Source organism: Anas platyrhynchos, chromosome 4, assembly GCF_047663525.1.
Source record: "Anas platyrhynchos isolate ZD024472 breed Pekin duck chromosome 4, IASCAAS_PekinDuck_T2T, whole genome shotgun sequence".
Taxonomy (NCBI): Eukaryota; Metazoa; Chordata; class Aves; order Anseriformes; family Anatidae; genus Anas; species Anas platyrhynchos.
The window spans coordinates 24,266,932-24,285,581 of NC_092590.1; the positions used below are offsets into that span (position 1 = coordinate 24,266,932).

Below are 18,650 nucleotides of genomic sequence, written 5' to 3' on the forward strand. Positions count from 1 at the left end.
TACCTGAATCTTAGAAATATACAAGGCGTTATCTATCAAGGATAAATTGCTCTGTCTTTGAATAACTCAGTGCTCTGAATAGCTCAGCCTTCTTATCTAAAACTGAAATTTGCAACCTCACTTGGGTGCCTTTCCCCTGAATGGAAATGTTGCATATATAAGTTCTTGGAAAGCACATAACACCGACTATTTTACTGCTAAAATATTGGTGAATACACGGTGGTCTTAGCCACAGTCTGATCCTGGTTAAATTAACCTTGTACACATTTAAAGAATACAGTCTGTAATAACTGTATATGTGTTGTTTACTGATTTTTTTTTTTCCCCATAAAATGTAGTTTTGGCAATGAAGCATCCTGCAGAAAACGAGAGGATTATTTGGAATGGCCTGAATATTTTATGGCCGTAGCATTTTTGTCAGCACAAAGAAGCAAAGATCCAAGTTCTCAGGTAAGGAGGCAATGCATAAGAGTAACATAACCTAATCTGTGTTGCACATCACATCAGATGCACATGTAGCACTTTCAGGGTTTTGTTATTAAAAGTTATTTCAGTATATAGCTATTGAATTTTTAACATGGTCAGCACTTTTTGTTACAGAAATTCTCTTATTGGGTCTGACCTCATGTGTATAATTCTGTATGTACGTTTGCAGCTTGGAGTTTTGTAAATCTTCTCTTCATCTGAAAGTTAAGATGACATAGACGTTTTCTTCTTTTTCTAGTAAATATGGTTACTGTTATAGGAGGATGTAACTACTGAAAGTTTTAGACTGTAATTTCTTAAGACATAGCATCTCAGCAAGTTCCTTTTCCTCACCTGTAAGAGTATAAAAATTCCCTGTTGTTTGTTCTTGGATTGATTTGAGTTGTCATCTGGTTTGGTTTCTCCTTCCAGTTCTCCTTGCCCCTCCAATTCATTGCCTCTTTCTCCATTCTTTACTTCTTTCATGTGCCTCTCTTGCACTTGAATATCGGTTGGAGTTGATAGATAACCTCTCCTGAAACATGCTGTTCTGCAGTGCCCAGTCATCCTGTTAGTCTTCTTTTGTGTGACAAATTTCTGGAAGAAAATCCCAACAAAGCAATGGATTAAAATGTGTATTAACAGCTTGCTCAATTACTTGCTGGCTTCTGTACGTTATGGCTCTCACTTCTCTGAATCATACTTATTTAGGACTAAATTCCTGTTACCCAAGTGCTGGTTAATAAACACATTGTGCAAAGTAAAATTAACTCTGTTGCTGTTTCAATACATATAAAATATGGACAGAAAATGTAAAAATGGGGCAGTTCATCATCCTAAAAGTACGGTTCCTGTGCAGACTTTTATTAAAGTAATAAAGGGTGGCAGTTAAATGGTCTGGTATTTTGCTGCATGTTTGCATAAACAAGCCACAGAGGTTTGTGAGCTTATCTCTAGGTCAACACTACCACATTTTTATTTATCTTCCATCCATTTTCTTTAGCTCCTCCTGATAGTTTGGGGAGCTAAACTGCAAGAAAACTTACGCTTAGTACAGTTAGTTCTGTGCTGGTCCTGCTCCCTGAACTTGGTTCACTTTATAGCCAGACAAGGAATGGTGCTGGCAGACTAGTTTGGGACTGCATAACCAGAGGGTAGCGGGCTTGCATCTGCCCTGATTTATTTTAAAACTCTGCCAGTTAGGTACAGTTGTGGCCTTGGTTATCGTATCCTTGTCGTGCTCAAGACAGTGCGACTTAATACAGGGTAAAGCTTGTATCTCTTAAATTACATTTGTAGGATTGGCTTTTCAAGTTCAGATTTTATTGTGCTTGTTGATACATTATTTTTCATGCTGCTGATACTATATAAGTCTTATTTTATCTAGGTGGGTGCCTGCATTGTAAATTCAGAAAACAAGATTGTTGGAATTGGATACAATGGGATGCCAAATGGCTGCAGCGATGATGTACTGCCTTGGACGAGAACAGCAGCACATAGACTAGACACAAAATATCCTTATGGTAAGGCATCTTGTGGTTGACAAATCAAGCTTTTGATGTCTGTATATGTGAAAGTTCATTTGGTAAAACGTCAGTCAGTTTTTCTTCCACTCACCCAACTTTGTTAATGTGCACGTGTGATATGTCAGGATAAAAATCACAGCTGTGAAAGTAAATTAAAAGTCTTCATGAAGGACTGAATTCCTCGTGAAATATATTCATGAATGGTTAGCTGGTTTGGATTATGTAATGAAAACTTGTAAATAGAATGCAGCTCATCAGCACACAGTCACAGCGTATGCAAATGATTGCTGTTTCAGTGTGTTTGTCTCCACGGAAATTACTGAGAGCATGTATATGCAAAACAAATAATTGTGTCTAAAGTAGCGGTATTAAAATTGTAAACTCTAGTGGCTGTTGGAAATTCCAGTGTTCAGATGTTCATGGCATAGACAGTGCATATTATGAAAGAGTTGAATTTTGTTTGTCTTGAAGTGTATCATCATATTCTGTGCCTCTATCTTATGTGGTATACAGCAGATCTGTCCTGCTACAGGTAAAGTGACTTGCATTGTTCATTTCAACCTATAATTTGGTTCACATTTACTAAATTGAGAGGATGAATGAAGAACAATGACAGTTTCATGGTAAATATATGTGAGTGCTGCTTTGGATCCTGTCTTTGCCTTTGCAGCAGGCTTAGTTTGGCCTTCTGCAAGCCTGCTTTGAAGGGTTCTCTGAATATCGGTGGTACAAGGCTGTACTGTTGCCCCTCTGGGCCACAGGCTTGAAGGAACCAGTGAAGATAACCCAGTGGACTGCCTCAGGCTTCACTCCACGAGGACTGCCTCTTGGGCATGGAAATGGTATTAGGAGCTGCCTTGTGGCCCTCAGTAGCTTATGTTGGGCAGGAACTGTGGTTAGGACTGATAAGGAAGGAGAGAGTGCATTCTCTCTTCCATCCCCCTTCATCTTTCTGCTTTCACACCAGCTCCTGCTGAACCTCTGTGGGATGAGACCAGTGGAGCAGGAAAAATGGGTATTAGGAGCTCCTTCATGCTGTGCCACATCTTAGTCTGTCCTGGGCTCAGGAGTGGAAGGGCGAAGAGTCACAAAGCTGAACAAGAGCCCTGAGGAACTCTCCCTTTCCTCCTACATAGGTGTAGGGAAATGAACACCATAATCTGGCTTTTTGAAAGATACTGAATCCTTCAGTATACAGTATTTATCTCTATCTAATAATTCCTGTTTTTTATTTTCTTACAACTTACAAAAATTGATCTGATACCGAAATTAGACTTGCGTTAGTTTTGAAATTCCCTGTTTCACCCAAAGTTCTCTCTGAAAACTGACATTACTATAGCGTTCAAGTGAAAGATTATATGCAGTGGTTCAGCTCAGTCAGTTTTGTATCTGAGTTCTTACAACTCTGGTACTTGTCCTAATTCAGTTTACCAGTTTGCTATAAAACCTCTAACATTAACTCTTAAACTTGATACAGTTTAATATTATTTTTCTTAAGAGATGCATTGCTGATAGTAGGGCCAGCTCCTGCCAAATTTTAACATCTGCTCTAAGGCACAGCAGCAGTGGTTTTACGTACAATGAAGGTCCCATAACGGTACCGCGTGGTATGACTGCTCTTTATTTATAGGGTGTGGAAACAAGCATTAGCCCATTGATTAAATACAAAGTACTGAAAACAGAATATTGATTTTGGTTGAGTCGTAATGCTTGCTGTTAGGTCTCAGTTCTGAACTAAGATCAGTGTGGGTGGTCTTTGGCATGTAAGCACGTTCCAGGAGAGATGCAGAAACAGGGCAGTCTCTATATAAAGTTGATCAACTTAAACTAAAAAAACTGTATGGATTTGTGGGGAATTTTAGCAGGAGATATTGTGAGATTTTTTTTTTTTTTATTTTTAGTTAACACTGACTCCAAAAGATGTAGAATGTTTTAGTGAGTAAAAACCTCGTAACACATGATGTTTAAAAACCGCACTAACCAATCTAACAGCCTGGAGAGCTGATTTCCTTTCTAGGAATTGGTCTAACTAGCACCCTTCCCCCCAAAGAATCTTAGTCTTCACCTCATTAAAAAAAATCACAACTTTGTAACGTAAAATGTCTGCTGTGATGAATAAACGACCTATTTTGTAATTCACAGATCATTTAAACTCTAGCAGTTTCTTATTAATCTTGATAGCACAGTTGACAGACCAGACAAGTATATAAAAAAAAAAAATCTTCTGCTTAAAAAAATTCTGGTAGATGCAAAGAGACACATAGAATCACTGCTAAAATCTCATTAAACTGTCATGTTTTCCTTTCTGCTTTTACTAATCATCACAGCATTTGTGTAAATTGAACTTTCTATCCTTGACTTTTCCTGACTAGCTTGTTCGCAGACGATACAGTCTCACTGTGTGCTCCATTAGCTTATCATGGGAATGCTGGCACTGTATTCACTACAGCTGCAATGTAACTTATGGGGTAAAGCTGATGACAGTTGTGCATGTACCACCAGAGTAACCTGTAAGATGCCTTCTAGAGCTATTTTATGCATCTGCACCGCTACAGGACAGGACTGGGGTTGAATTTGAGTGCTGACCTCCTTCCTGGTTTTATGTACTGTATTAGTTTAGGTATAAACATCAACTAACTTTTTCACAGGGTGTTTTGGACCACCCTGACTGGTTTTCTCCAGAGCAAAGCCTGGGTGTTTCTCTGCAAATGGCTTACTCAGAGACTGCTCCAGAAGCCAGGGTGGAAGAAAGGCTGTAAGAAAGCTCTCATTCTTCATGGGCCTATCATGCAAAGCCTGCTGAGATGGTATGCTTAACCTTCCTCCCTCCCTCAGGCCGTACTGGGGGATATGCAAGGCATACTCTGTTTCATGCTGTGAAAATACCACTGGTGGGCTGCAAGAAAGCCATCTCATTTCTTTATGCACTTTGAACATACAAAATATGTGTGTGTTGCCATGGGACTCTGGAGATGTGGAGCCGCAAGGAAACCCGGGGCCAAGTGCTGTGTAGTGCTGCTGGAGCCCTGAGAAAGAGGAGCAGGAGCCAGTCTGTGCCAGTTGGCCTCGGGGCCAGGGGTCAGTCCCTGGCCCTGTCTGTGTTTAGTAGCACAGGCATAGCAGGGGATTGGGCCCAGAGGCTATCTGTGCAGAAGTCTGTTAGATGATCCTATAATAAATTTATTGAGCTCCAGCAGAACAGATGGGTACATTGACCCCACAGCTCTGATCATTTTCATTGTTTCATGGCTAGAAAACTTCCTGTTTCCATGCTAGATTTATTTATTGTTAGTTTATACATTATTGTGTATGCCAGCGTTGTTCTTTTAGCTTTCCTTACTCCGTGCCATCAATGTTTCTTCTTCCTTTCTCCCTCTCCCTGTGCACTTAGTGATAACAGTAATCTTTTGAACTTTTATTTTTTTTTAAGGCTGAACAAGTCCCATCACTCTTAAATTTTACTGCATCTTGAAACCTGTTGGCTTGAAATTCCCTAGTGTCTCGGTTATCTGTGTCTGCTGCAATATATGGTACGTTGTACACGTCTAACCTGCACCCTGAAGTATGGCTTCTGTTCAGTTCAGTGTTAAGAAACAGGCCGTGCTTGATTTAAGAAAAAAAAAAATAAAAAGGAATTTACGCATACCTAAGTGTAATCTGAGCTGCTACTGAAAGAAAGCATGAAAATGTGGGAGGTAGTGCTCACTTTACCTTAGAGAGTGTAGATGTTTGCATTTGTACAATCCTGGAATCCTAATGTGGATCACCTGTACCGGTACTGCACATTCCTTGTGAGAGTTTTGAAACTGATTACAACTTTTCTTTCCAGCTGCAGAATATATTTGAACAGTTAAGTAGTATGGCCTTGTTATGTCAGAAAGTAGTTAGTGTTTTGCAGAGTGCCATCTTTCACAGCACAAAATCAGGCTTTTGTTGCTTTGTGGGAACTGGTTCTTTCCAGGCTGCCAGTCAGTGACAGGAACGGGGATGTTTCTGTGCACACGAGAGAAACTGAAGGCTAGTTTTGGATACCTACTTCACTAAGATGTTATTAAAAGCTCTTCCTAAAGCTTTGTGTTCAATACAGTGTGTAGAACCTTCTTAATAATTAGATGAAATTCTGGCTTTCAGTGTCAAAGTAAGTGCCCTCTATTACTGTTAGATGAATGCAAGGATTTGATGATGCACAGTTTCCTCTCACTGATCATTTAAAGTACTATGTTTTTCTCCTATTATCGTAAGTCTTCCCACTAATGCTAGTTGCTGCGCTCCTGTTATGCCCTCTGTCTCCACTGTAATCTAAGAACATCTATTTGACAACCAGTCTCTAATTAAGAGAGTTTTAAATTAAAATGACTGGCAAATATAGAAACCTCCTAAGCAATAGAGAAAATATTCAGTAAATATGCTTACAAATATTTATACAGGTTCAGATATGATAAAATATGTGCTGTGGCAAAAAGTATACTCTAATTGAAGAGTACCTGCTGTGTAAAATGAAACAAACTGTTAGCAACATTTTGTCGTGTTAGGATTATGAGCTTTTCGTCATCTTTTTAAAGAGATGAACACTTGAAGATATTCAGGCAAATGTTACTTCTGTAGAAGCTGTTATTTTGACAGCACAAAACTTGATAAGGCACTATGAAGAAGTGTGATGCTCTCTCTCCAACTGGCAGTGCAAAGCTGAGGCTTCAACTGGAAGGAGGATCTATAGGAGACAGTCCCTACCTACAGCCACTCACTCACTTGTCCTGCATGGATTTCTTTCCAACTTCAGTGTCACACACCAAATCTCTAGAAAGCTTGGAGATTTGGAAACACTGAAAGTAATTTCTCTTGTTCTAATTGTCCCTTAAGAAACAGGCCTGTGTTCTTGCTGAGATTTGAATAGACTTGGAGCAGTATGGGAGGAACTGGAAAATGGGTTGCATTGGCTTAGTGCTTCTGAGGTTCTGAGAGGGGCTTCCCCAGCCTGTCCTGGCAGATTTTATGTCGTGCTCGTAGATGGGCTGAGTACAAATTAGTGAGGTGGGGCCATTCCCTTTTCCTGACTGCAGTCTGAAGAGGCTGACTCCAATGAAATCTGGTCATGTTATCCTTGCCTTCCTACCCTGAGCACAGCAACAGCCCTTCCTCCAACACACGGAGGAAGAAGGGCTGAGGGCAGCATCAGCCCTACATCAGTGTCCTGCCTTCTGCTAATGTAGTCGCCTGCACCCGTCCCCACGCTTTCACAAAGGGTTAAAAAAAAAAAAATCGGCATAATTCTACAAATTCCAGATCCATTGACCACTGTCCCCAAGGGATGGCACTCCAGACCCCGTGCGTTTCAGTAACACCTCAGTGCCTTCTGTGATCCTTGCTGTATCAGGTCCAGCGAGTAGAGGGTAACAGTAGAGGTGGAGCTTGGACAAACACTGAATGGATGAGGGGCAAGAACATGAAAAGGTGCAAATTTTACCAAAGGACTGAGAACAAGTGGGCCAAATTACAGAACTCCCTGTATTTATTTCTGTGTCAGCTTTATGTTTCAGAACACCTTGCTAGGACCATGTATCTGAATCAAGAACCTGTAGTATTTGTCAAGTTAGTTAACGTGGCAGTATAAAATCTTATGTTAATAAGTAGGTCAAAACTTGTTGCACAACAGTCTGTATTCATTTCATTGTATTCCCTTTAAGCATAACACCATATTTAGTACACAATTTCTCTAAATTCCTAGTCTGTTTCTGTTAGTAATTAATCACATCAGGTCACTCCCTGGAGGCCTTCCTTTTGATTTCTTTTTAAAAGGTGACATGTTATGGTGGTCCCTTCAGGTCTTCATCAGGCATATGAGTCTTTTAACATAATTAATAAGCATTTTGAATAATCATATGGTTCCTATAAAATCATTTATCAGAACACTTTTAGAAGGTGGGAAGAATAGTTCTGACACTGCAAGAACGTGTTCATGGTAAGCGTTTAATTACTGAAAAATGACCATTAGTAGGGTTATTAGGGATCACCTTTTTACAGGTAGGCTTAAGGATGAGTGCTATCTTACATATACAACACGAAGCAATACGCAATTAGAAAACATAGAAACACAGTATTAATTAATACTAGCAGTAACGAAGCAGTCATTCCTCTGCTTTTTTTTTTCTTCCTCTTGCAAACACTGTAGCAGGTGGTGGGAATGTCACAGGACACACTAACTTCTCGTTGCATGGTTATTTCTTCGGCTAATGAAGTCTTTAGAGAATACTTTTCAAGTCACTTTTCCAACATAGAAACCAATGTTGCAGACCTACTATAATATTAACTATATGTGAATAATATTTAAAAAAAGGAAAAAAGAAAAAATAGCCCAAACCACTACTGACACTGGGGGCCCCCACAGGTATTGTAAAAACTCTTAGTTCTACCAGTCTGTTTAAATAAACAGCTTTCAGGGTTCTGAATGCTGTGCACCTGTGAAAGGTTACTGTAAGTTAGCCTCTTACTGTCTGAGAGAACAATATGTTACTAATCCTAGTTGGAGCTCTTAACAGGCTAGAAAACTTTGTAATACTCTAAATGTGGTACTTATTATACCTAGAGATTTTGGACTCCTGGATTTGATTTCTGTTTCTTTCAGTAATGCTCTATACAAAGTTTGGCAGGTCTATGAGATAATCTGTTACCCATCGAAATTTCTTATCTATAAATGGGTCAATAGTCAATGCCTGTCTGCCAGAGAGAGGGAAAACGAGGAAGAGGGGATCAAGAGCGATGGCAGAAAACCTGAAAATATTTGTCTGATGCCTGTACCTTCTTATGGACCATCTAACGTAACACCTCGTACAGGGGCCAGTAGCAGATGTCTAGGGAAACGTACGCAACAAAGACACATAAAATGGCAGTACCCCAGAATAATAATCTTCCAAGTTCCAACTACTGAGACAGGATCGTTTTGTATTTAATAGCCTAGTAAACTGGAAAAAAATACTGGAGAAAAAAAGATGACTTTTTGAATCAATGTCTTTAGTTCCCCACTCCTTTGTGCAGCAAGGGGTATTTAGTTGAGCAAGTGTGCATGCAAAGCCCACCTCCTTTTGTTTTTGAAATTAAATTCTGCCAGTTTTGTTAGAGACCCTGCTACTTCTTGTCTTGGAATGATTAGTTTCTACTTCTCGCTTGTTATCATTGGTCTGTCCTTGTCCCACCACTCTAGAGAGTTGTCCTTGTTCTTGACTTCAGATTGTATTAGCATGATCAGGAGGCGAATATTTTCCTTCCCTTACTCCAGCTGATTATCTTTTACAAGTTATTTTTGGCCTGAAATTGTTTTTGTTTGGGAGATTTGTTGTTGAAAATTTGCAGAATCCCACAGTTTCTTAAAGGCTCTTTCTCATCAGCGCAGGAAGGAAGCTTGTTGTAGTACTAATAACGAAATGTGTCTGGTTTTATGGCTGAAGATTTCTGAGTTTTAGTGAAAGAAAAATATTTACTGAAGGAATTGGGGTTGGTTTCTTTTTTTTGACTTCTGTGAGCCTTTGAAAACATTCCCTCATCCTTCTTTCTGGAGGCCTTCGAGACTGGTGCCTGGGACGTAAGTATGTTGTTCAAAGAAACTTAAAAGTGATGGTTCTGACCTGTCAACACAACCTGATTCCAGCTGCTGAAATTATGATGCTTTGTTTTTCCCTCAATCTTCTGTAGCCCCAGATAAATAATTCTGTGGCTGTTTCATGTGAAGGTAAGACTACTGCAACTCAGCAATATGTTTGGAGTTAAAATTATTTTCTGAGTCTTCCAAGTTTGTAAAATGGTATATCTTATATACTTAATGGAACATGTTTAAAATTGTGTGATTTGATTACAGTAGTAATAGAAATAATAGTAATAGAAACCTCTTTTTCGTTGTTAATTTCCTATTTTTTATGTTAGTTTCTGGCTTTACTGTTTATGAGAAGGTATGTACAGGGCAGCATAATCATGGCAGTTCTGGGGACTGCTTGTGGAAGTTGATGCTCTGCTTTCTTTAGCAAGTGTTTGGTCCTTTGTGACTTGCCAACATGGAAAAGTTTGTGTGCTGTAAGTTAGGCTGTAAATTTCTAGTGCATTAGCTGCTACATAGAAAATTCCATGTAGACCTTTAGCACATACGGAAAACATTTCCATTCAGTTCTTGCATGTTGAAAGTGCAACACTCAGTTACTCTGTGCAGTGAGATCATTCACACGTGAGGGCAGTGCTTAGTAGCAACTCTACTGTGAACTTGGGCTCTTAACTTTGCCCATTTTAATTTTCCCATATATGCAAGGGAGAAGAAGACTTTTTCTTCCCCTGCTAATTTTGAAGAATGAATTAAAAAACGCGTAATGTTGTCTACACATGGAGGTCTCTAGATGAGCTCAAACCCACGCTTCACTTCAGCACCTGTTTACGAAGTAAGTCAGGGTACCAGACAGTTTCTGAGTAGATAGGTGTATGAATTATGCAACTCGCTGTCATTCCTAGGTGTAAACAGGAGGTTCTAGCAGAGATCCTCTTTCCTAATGTTTTTTTCAGAGGTTCACGGTGGATGACATAAACTGAGCTTTTTTCACCTTTGTTTGAGGCACGTTAGGTAATGTACTGATGTGTACAGCATAAAAACTGGAACCCTAAGTTGCCACCTGTCCAGAAAGAGCTATTGTGTTACGGTGGAATAAGGCAGGGTTGTCTGTTGCTACCTGGGCTATCTGAAATCCATGGAGAAATAGAGGACTTTGTTTTCTTGCTTGGGAAGTCTGACACCTTTTAATGAGCAGTAAACTCGCTTTAATATTAAAGCCGGGACGTTTTTATGGTTGAGTGTGTCTTGTGTATTCTTGGGGTGAGAGAATCATGCAGCAGCGCTGAGCAGTTCTGGGACCCAGAGGACAGAGCTGCTCAGTTTTACTTCATGATCCTCCTGCCTTTAAGAGCACACAGTGCGCTCTTATAACCATAAGAATGTTCCTATCTGTGCATGTAAACACATAAATGAGCTGTTTTATACTGGCAATTAGATACTCTAGAGAGTTGTGAAGCTGTGAGATATTGCTTCACTTAGGGTGGTTGCAACTACTTGGCCCACAGCCTAAGGCTTTGTTGCCTGCTATAGGTGTTAGCAAATGGCAATGCTAATGTGCTTAATGATATCATTACTAATCGGCAGCCTGGTCAGAACAATTGACCTTCATTGATCTTGGTATTTCTGCTTTTATTTCTTCCTTTGCCCTTTATGACAAGCTGTGCAAGCTATTTGCCTTTGAAAGGATGTAAGCAGTTATATTGTAACACTTTAATTTTAGTTTGACTGATTTATTTTAATGAACAGTATTATGAATTGTGGTGTGTTTTTTTTTTTTTAATCAGTATGCCATGCTGAATTGAACGCCATCATGAACAAAAACTCAGCTGACGTGAAAGGCTGCAGCATGTATGTTGCCTTATTTCCATGTAATGAATGTGCAAAGCTCATCATCCAGGCAGGTAAGGAGTAGTGCCAACTTGATTTGTCAGGGTTGCAGAGCTGCCGTCTCGTTGGTATCTTATCACGGATGTATTTGATGTTAAATTGCTGCTGTTAGATCTAAATTAATTGCACTGTCAACTTCATAAGATGCTACTTGTGGGGTTTTTTTGCATCTGAATGGTGCCAAATTTTTCCAGTGCTAATTGCATCTTCTGTGATTCTAAGCGTGCTTCTAATTTAGGTTTGTAACTTCTTAGACCAGGAGCTGCCAAAGAACAACACAGGCTTTGCATATAATTACTGTCAATTTTACTGTGCTCTGACACATTGAATAGAGTAGGGCAGAAAGAAATAAACTTCTGCATGACAAAAGGTCTGTTGGGAGTATATACATGAAATTTTAATTTGAATGTGATGCATAGTAGATATTTGAAGATTTTAAAATATCTTTGTGCATAAATGTCATAAGACTTCTATGATCCTATTTAATTATGTCTTTCATTACAATTGTTATAAATCTGTGCCACAGCAGCAAGTGTGCTGGCCTAAATGTGTCGCCTTTTCCAGATTAGGCATATCTGCAATAGGCTTCAGTTCCATAAAAATCTCTGCTTAAGGCAGCATATATTTTGCAGCCTTAGCATGGATTGCCATTCTGGGGATTTCCTCTTGCCACTAACGGCCATTGGAATCTAGGAAGAAAGAAAGCAGCAAAAAGAATACTTCTTTATTTTGGTCAGTAAGGCTTGAAGTGAAGAGGAATGAAGGTGGAAGACAATCATATTCTGTATGCTTAATTCTCTTATTTACATAATAAAAATCAAATGGTTTTCAAAGTAGATTTGCTGCTTGTTCTCAGTGTAGTCACTCACTCATCCTTTTCCTTATGCAGCTAGGTCAGCAGAAAAATAGCAGTGTATTGATATTTATGGTATCCGCTAATACAGTAAGATATTGATAGGCTCTGAAACATTTGTAACTTCTCTTGGGTCAGCCTTTACGCTTCTCCTTTAAGTACAGCACAAATCGTTAATTTAGGCATAGATCATTCAACCATTTGAGAGAATGTGTGTTTATAAGGATTTAAACCTGGGATTTAAAGTTATTTATAAAACAGAAAACAAAAGAAAAAGAAAAAACTATGCATTTGGAAGGAGAATGACATTTGGGGTTAAGTTCTTTGTGAGGAATTTCATCCACATTAGAGAAGTAAAAAGGCAAGTTTTCAATAACTTTTTGCGAAAGTACTTATTTCCTAGTCCATTTATCTTATGGGTTTGCTGGCAAGTTTTTTTCTGTGGTAAACTTAGGTGAAAGTGGAGAAAATACTCTCTAACGTTTTTAAGAGAACTGTTTTCCTTACACATCCCTCTATTCAAGTGCAACCTGTAATATTTGGGGAAGCAGAGAGTTCTAAAGTATGTGGATGAGTGCTGTCTTTTCTGATTTTGTGCACCAGTTCTAATGTCATTACTTTTTTTTTTTTCCTTTTAATATAATCCTAACATTTTTTTCTGTATGACCTTTCTAGGCATAAAGGAAATTATTTTTATGTCTGACAAGTACCATGACACTACTGAAATGACAGCAGCACGGCGGATGTTTGATTTAGCTGGTATTGTATACAGGCAAGAGAGCTTTCAATTAACTTTATTTTTATTTTGGAAAGGAAGAAAATGATGTGTGACAGAGACCAACTTTAGGGCAATTGTTTTTTTCTTTGCATTTGTTTGTATGAGAAAATGGTCCACTTGGACCATTCCTGGACTTTTCTTTAGAGACTGCCAGTGAAATTGTGGATGTGATGGTTCATTTGTTACATTGTGCTCAGAGTCATCACTGACCCTGCTTTGAACAGGAGGTTTGGTAAGATGACCTCCTCAATTCCCTTACAACATGAATTATCCTATGAATCGGACTGAAATGACCAATTTATTTTCTATGGATTACCTGATATTTATTGAAAGTTTAGTATCTTCACATTGCAGTCAATTTAGGCAGGTATCAAACCAGCCAAATGTATATAATTATTGGTGCCTATAGCTGTCCAGTCTTCTTTGGTCAGCTTTTCTTGTGATAAGAGTGTAAAGCATGGAATATTTGCCTTAAAGAGAATTTGAAAAATGTTTGACGACTAGGATTTTTAAAGATGCTGGCAGAGATACCTAAAGACAATCAGGGTCAGGATTAAAGGGAGGGCAGGGATAGGTGACATTATAGTGGGGGTCTGCTACAGGCCACCAGACCAGGAAGACCAAGTGGAGGAGGCCTTCTGTAGACAGGAGCAGCCTTGTGTTCACAAGCTCTGGTCCTCATGGGAGACTTCAGCTGCCCTGATACCTTGTTGGAAGGACAACAAAGCTATTTTGCCTTAGTCTTCACTGGCAAGAGCTCTAGCCACACCACCCAAGTCACAGAAGGCAAAGGCAGGGACTGGGATAATGAACAGCCTGCTGCAGGAGAAGATCAGGTTCAAGACCACCTAAAGAACCTGAAGGTGCACAAGTCCGTGGGAGCTTATGAGATGTCCCTGAGGGAACTGCCGGATGAAGTTGACCCTGGAGGTGCTCAAGGCCAGGCTGGATGGGGCTTTGGGCAACCTGTTCTGGTGGGAGGTGTCCCTGCCCATGGCAGGGGGTTAGGACTGGATGGGCTTTAAGGTCCTTTCCAACCTAAACCATTCTATGATCTGTTCAACAACCAGTTTGATAGCAATAGCATGCTGTGGGTGAGGGTAATTATGCAGTCAGGGAGGCTTTGCAGCTCTAAAAAGTTTTTACAATATTAATACAAAGGCTTTGAAAAATTTGCAAACATAACAATTCTGACAGATAAAATTTTAGGATGAAAGGTACCTACTGGGCTAAGAAACATCCATGAAAAAATATAGCAGTACTTGAAATTCAGTTTTAGGCCTTCAGTGTATTTTGTGTCTACTAAGACTGTTTGACTAAGAAGCATAAATCATTCTCTTGCAAGTCAAATCTTGTAACTTCTACAGGGTGAGAAGTGTTTCTTGTATTTCGGACTGCTATTCTGGACAAAGTGTGTTGCAGTCCTTCAGAGATTTTATGGTCAGCAGCATGAGCTTTTCTATGTTGATTGTTCTTCATTCTTGTATTGATTATTAAGGATGTAGGTGGTACTTAATGAATCTCTTGAACTGAATTGCAGAGCTTAATTAGGCACTAAATCCACACTATTTGCATAATCCTTTGTTTACTGGTAGACTGTAAAATATATGCTCAGTCCCCAAATACCTTACTTACTAATTGCTGTAGCAGATGCTCTAATGATAATAAAAGGAAACATTTTGTGTCTGTATTAATTTTATAGTTCTAAAGTTACATTTTTAAAATGATTTCCTCTTAACTAGTTTGTTTTTACCCCTGTACAATATGTAACATGAACTATTCCCCTAGCACAAAAAAATATTAAAATACACTGAGGCAAAATATCAAAGTTCTTTGAAAACTTGGTGAGGGGAAAAAAAATGATCAAAATATTTACCAAAATATATTTCAAATATTTTATACACACATGCGTGTGTGTGTGTATATATATATATAAACGTGCACAGTGTATGGAAATATTTACATACACATTTACCTATACATCTTTCTGTGTGAAGTATTTGAAATATAAATATATATGAACAAAAATCCCAGCCCTGGTAACATGATGCCACCACCTGCAGCTAAGTTGTTAGAAGTCCTTTGACTCCTGGGTAATTTATGAACTCCAATAGCTGAAGAATGTACAGGCTAACCCACTCCATGTGTCTTTGTCTTAGTCTTTCTTGTCCAGGTTTCTTGCAGTCTGTTGCACTGTAATTGGCTCCCACAGAGATGAAAACTATGTGAATCCAAGGAGGATTTTTTCTTTCAAAAATTTAGCTGGAGCTAAAGCAAGCAAAATGTTTTAACTACTCACTAACTAATATCTGTATTTTTCTTTATTTTAGGGAATTCAAGCCAAAATGTAACAAGATCATCATCGACTTTGATTCAATTAACAGCAGACCAAGTCAAAAGCTTCTGTGAATTAAGTCTCATTAAATCTCTAGAAGACTGTGATTATCCTTTTCTAAAAAGCTGCTAATGCCTTTCATCTTGAAGTTCCTTGCAACTTTTTAATGGTTTCTATAGCTAAAGTAGACTTCTAAGAAATGTAAGGCATAAAATGTTCCCCTCACTTCATCTTGTCACGTGGAATCTAAATCTACTTAAAAAAATGTAATGCCTTTATCAAATCTGCTTTAAAAGTCTAGAGACGTGTAGTTGAGACAATATAATGTATGTAAAGAAAACTGTTCTGATTCTTGCTGTATCCATCACCACATGCTCTGATAGGCTGTCAGCATTCATTTAGACTCAGTTTAACAGTAGTTCTTACTGTAACTAGAGGTATATCAGAATATGCTAATATATGTTGATCTCTCTATTGGGTATGTGGGTCTAAATAGTTGATTCTAATAGATAACAAAAAATGTTGTTATAATATAAAATGCAAATACTAATCTTCCAACTAGCATAACACTAGTATTTTAAAAGGCTATACAGATTAAAGAATGTGTGATCTTCTACATGCATTATCCAACAATTGGAATATTGATTTTTCTTTTAATTGCTATCTAACAATGTTATATTTGAGGAGAGCTGAGAGAGGAAGTTGTTCTGAGAGTGGTCCATGCTGGAGCAAGCTTCAGAACCCTTTCAATTCCCTTACTTTTCCCAAGACTCTAGAACTGAGAGGGTTAGAGGGAGTAAATCATTTGTCTCTTACCTTTGGGACTCTTATTTGGAGTTGGTTTTCATGTATAGAAGGAAATTAGTTTATTGGTCTAAGTTGTTTCTAGACAATCCAGCATAGTTCAATCTTAAAATTAACCTGTAAGGTAACTGAATCATTTTTTTTCCTTTGAGAGAAATTGGAGATATTCAACCCGTATCCACATCTGTGCCAAAAGAGGTAATTATGGTGTTAGCTTGTTTCCCAGTGCTGGCGTAGTACCTTCATTTTCATAAATGTTGCCTAAAATAATGTCCTTTTTAATTTTATCTTGAGATCTGGGAATAGATTTGAGTTCCTTTTCTCTAATTTGATTTTTTTTAAATTAAATATGCCTAATGGCTTTGTTTAGATAACATTGTTGTTGGTGGGTTGTTTTTTTGTTTTGCTTTTTTTTTATTTTTTTTTAAATGTGGTTATACTTCAGTGAGCTTTTATTTTCTCGGTAAAAGCTTTGTTTCATATTTTGGGACATTATGTAATTTGGCTTCATACCAGTATTATTAAAGTCTTATTAAAATCCACTACGTTGAAGTAGACTCATTATTATAATATTAAACCATGTGCTTGGCTCCAGAGTGCTGCTGGTTTTGCAATCATATGCAAAGCATATTTTGTGCATTTGTGATATTACATAAAGGGTAATGTTCACGAACCATTTGGCTACTAAAGGGAGCACTGTAATGTATTATAAAATGTGTCCGTTTATAAAGTAATTTCTGACTTTTTTTTTTCTTACAACTGTTTTCCACCTCAGAATTGGTCTGTGGCTTACTGCCAGAAGAAGAAATTTGCACATATGTGGAGGGGGAGGGTGAAACCTGAAAAATTACTTTAATAAAATGTCACTAAAACAGCTTATGCACATCTTTTTCTTTGGCCTAAATTAATAAGTAGAAGCATTTTAAGTTGCAGTGTTCTGACAATGGGACAGAGGGGAGAAAAGAAGCAAAATTTTGTTTTTGGCAGCAAAACTGCTGTTTTCCTCATAGGTAATTGCTAATCTTTTATACTTATTAGATGTATGCATTGTAATTCAGGTTAATTTAAGCTTTTTTTTTTTTTTTTCTGTAAGGCCTTGTATAACAGGAATGTATAGTGTACATAAATCAAAAGGTTTTTGAACCAAAGTTCAAGTGTTTTTTAGGAATGCAATGCGCTAATTTTTATAACCCCCTCTGTTTGTGTAACAAAACAGCAGCACTGGAGAGTATGATAGGATTATAGATTTCTTTCAATCGTTGTTTTTGATCTATTAAAAGCCATGTTTATAACCTTTCAGAATAATTTTCTGTTGATACAGGCTAGCAAGTAGGTACTCTGATTTCCAGAGCAACTTGATAGAAATGGAAAAAAAGCACATACACTCTTGAGATTATATATGCTTAGCCTGAGCTTAATGTCTTAGAAAAATCTTGAAGATGCTTTGACCCTTACTGTTTTTGCGCATGCCTAGAAATCTATGTTTCTGGCTTTTATTATAATTTTTTAATCGTTTAGGAGATAGTGCTTTGCCTTCCAAATAAAGAATAATTATGTCAATTACCAGAGAAAACAATGAAAATTGTTAAACATAATAAACTGTGTGTCAGCTTCTGAAGCTCAGGTTGAGGATGCATAGAACCATTCAGGCTGGCAAGACATCTAGAGGTCATTTAGTCCTACTGTTGAAATCATGGTTGGCTGGGAAGTTAGATCCAGTTGTTCAGGCCTTGTGCAGTTGAGTTTTGCAAATCTCCAAGAATGGAGATTCTGCAGCCCTTCTGGTCAGCCATTCCAGTACTTGCTTGCTCCACCTTCACTAGGTTTCGTTTTACTTCAGTCAGAATTTCCACTGCTGCAGTTTATGTCTATTGCCTCTCATCTGTTCCCTGTAGGTGTCTGAAAAAAAAATAAATCTGGCTGTCATCTTTGTTACTGCTTATTAGGCATCTCAAGTTAGCAGCTGGGTTCCCCTCATCTTTAACCTTTTCTTCTCCAGGCTGAATAAATGCTGCTTTAATTCTTTCTCATGCATTACATGTGCAAATCCCTCACCATCTTAGTGTCCCTCTACTGACTGTCTGGGGAGCCCAGAGACTACGTACTCCAGATGTGGTTTTAAAAATGCTGAACAGAGGAGTACAAATAGTCACCCTGTTAACCCTCTGGCTGCATGTTTCTGAGGAGAGCCTGGTATGTAGTTAGCCTTCTCTGCTGAGAGGGCACTTCATCTTCTTGTCCACCTCAGTCCGTCTCTACCAAGGAGCCCTCTGTCTAGTGTGTGTGTCCAGCCAGTCCTGTAATGTGAAGTTGTGTTCCTGGTGCAGGACTTTGCATTTGCCTTGTTGTAATTCATTGTGTTTCCATCAGCCCTTTCCTCCAGTCATTACTGTTGGCACAGTTGGGCTTTGAACTAC

General features: G+C 38.4%; 1 protein-coding gene across 2 annotated transcripts in view; it reads left to right on the forward strand.

The window, feature by feature from the left end:
- The window catches only part of DCTD (dCMP deaminase), a 31,492-nt gene extending 14,717 nt beyond the window's left edge, over nt 1–16,775 (forward strand). For both annotated transcript variants that reach the window (XM_072037260.1, XM_038177945.2), the window contains exons 2-6: nt 339–450; nt 1,853–1,988; nt 11,361–11,477; nt 12,992–13,088; nt 15,425–16,775. In XM_072037260.1, the coding sequence (XP_071893361.1) occupies nt 339–450; nt 1,853–1,988; nt 11,361–11,477; nt 12,992–13,088; nt 15,425–15,503 (541 nt within the window). In that variant the 3' untranslated portion in view covers nt 15,504–16,775. The remainder of the gene's footprint in view (nt 1–338; nt 451–1,852; nt 1,989–11,360; nt 11,478–12,991; nt 13,089–15,424) is intronic.
- Nucleotides 16,776–18,650: the final 1,875 nt, after the last annotated feature.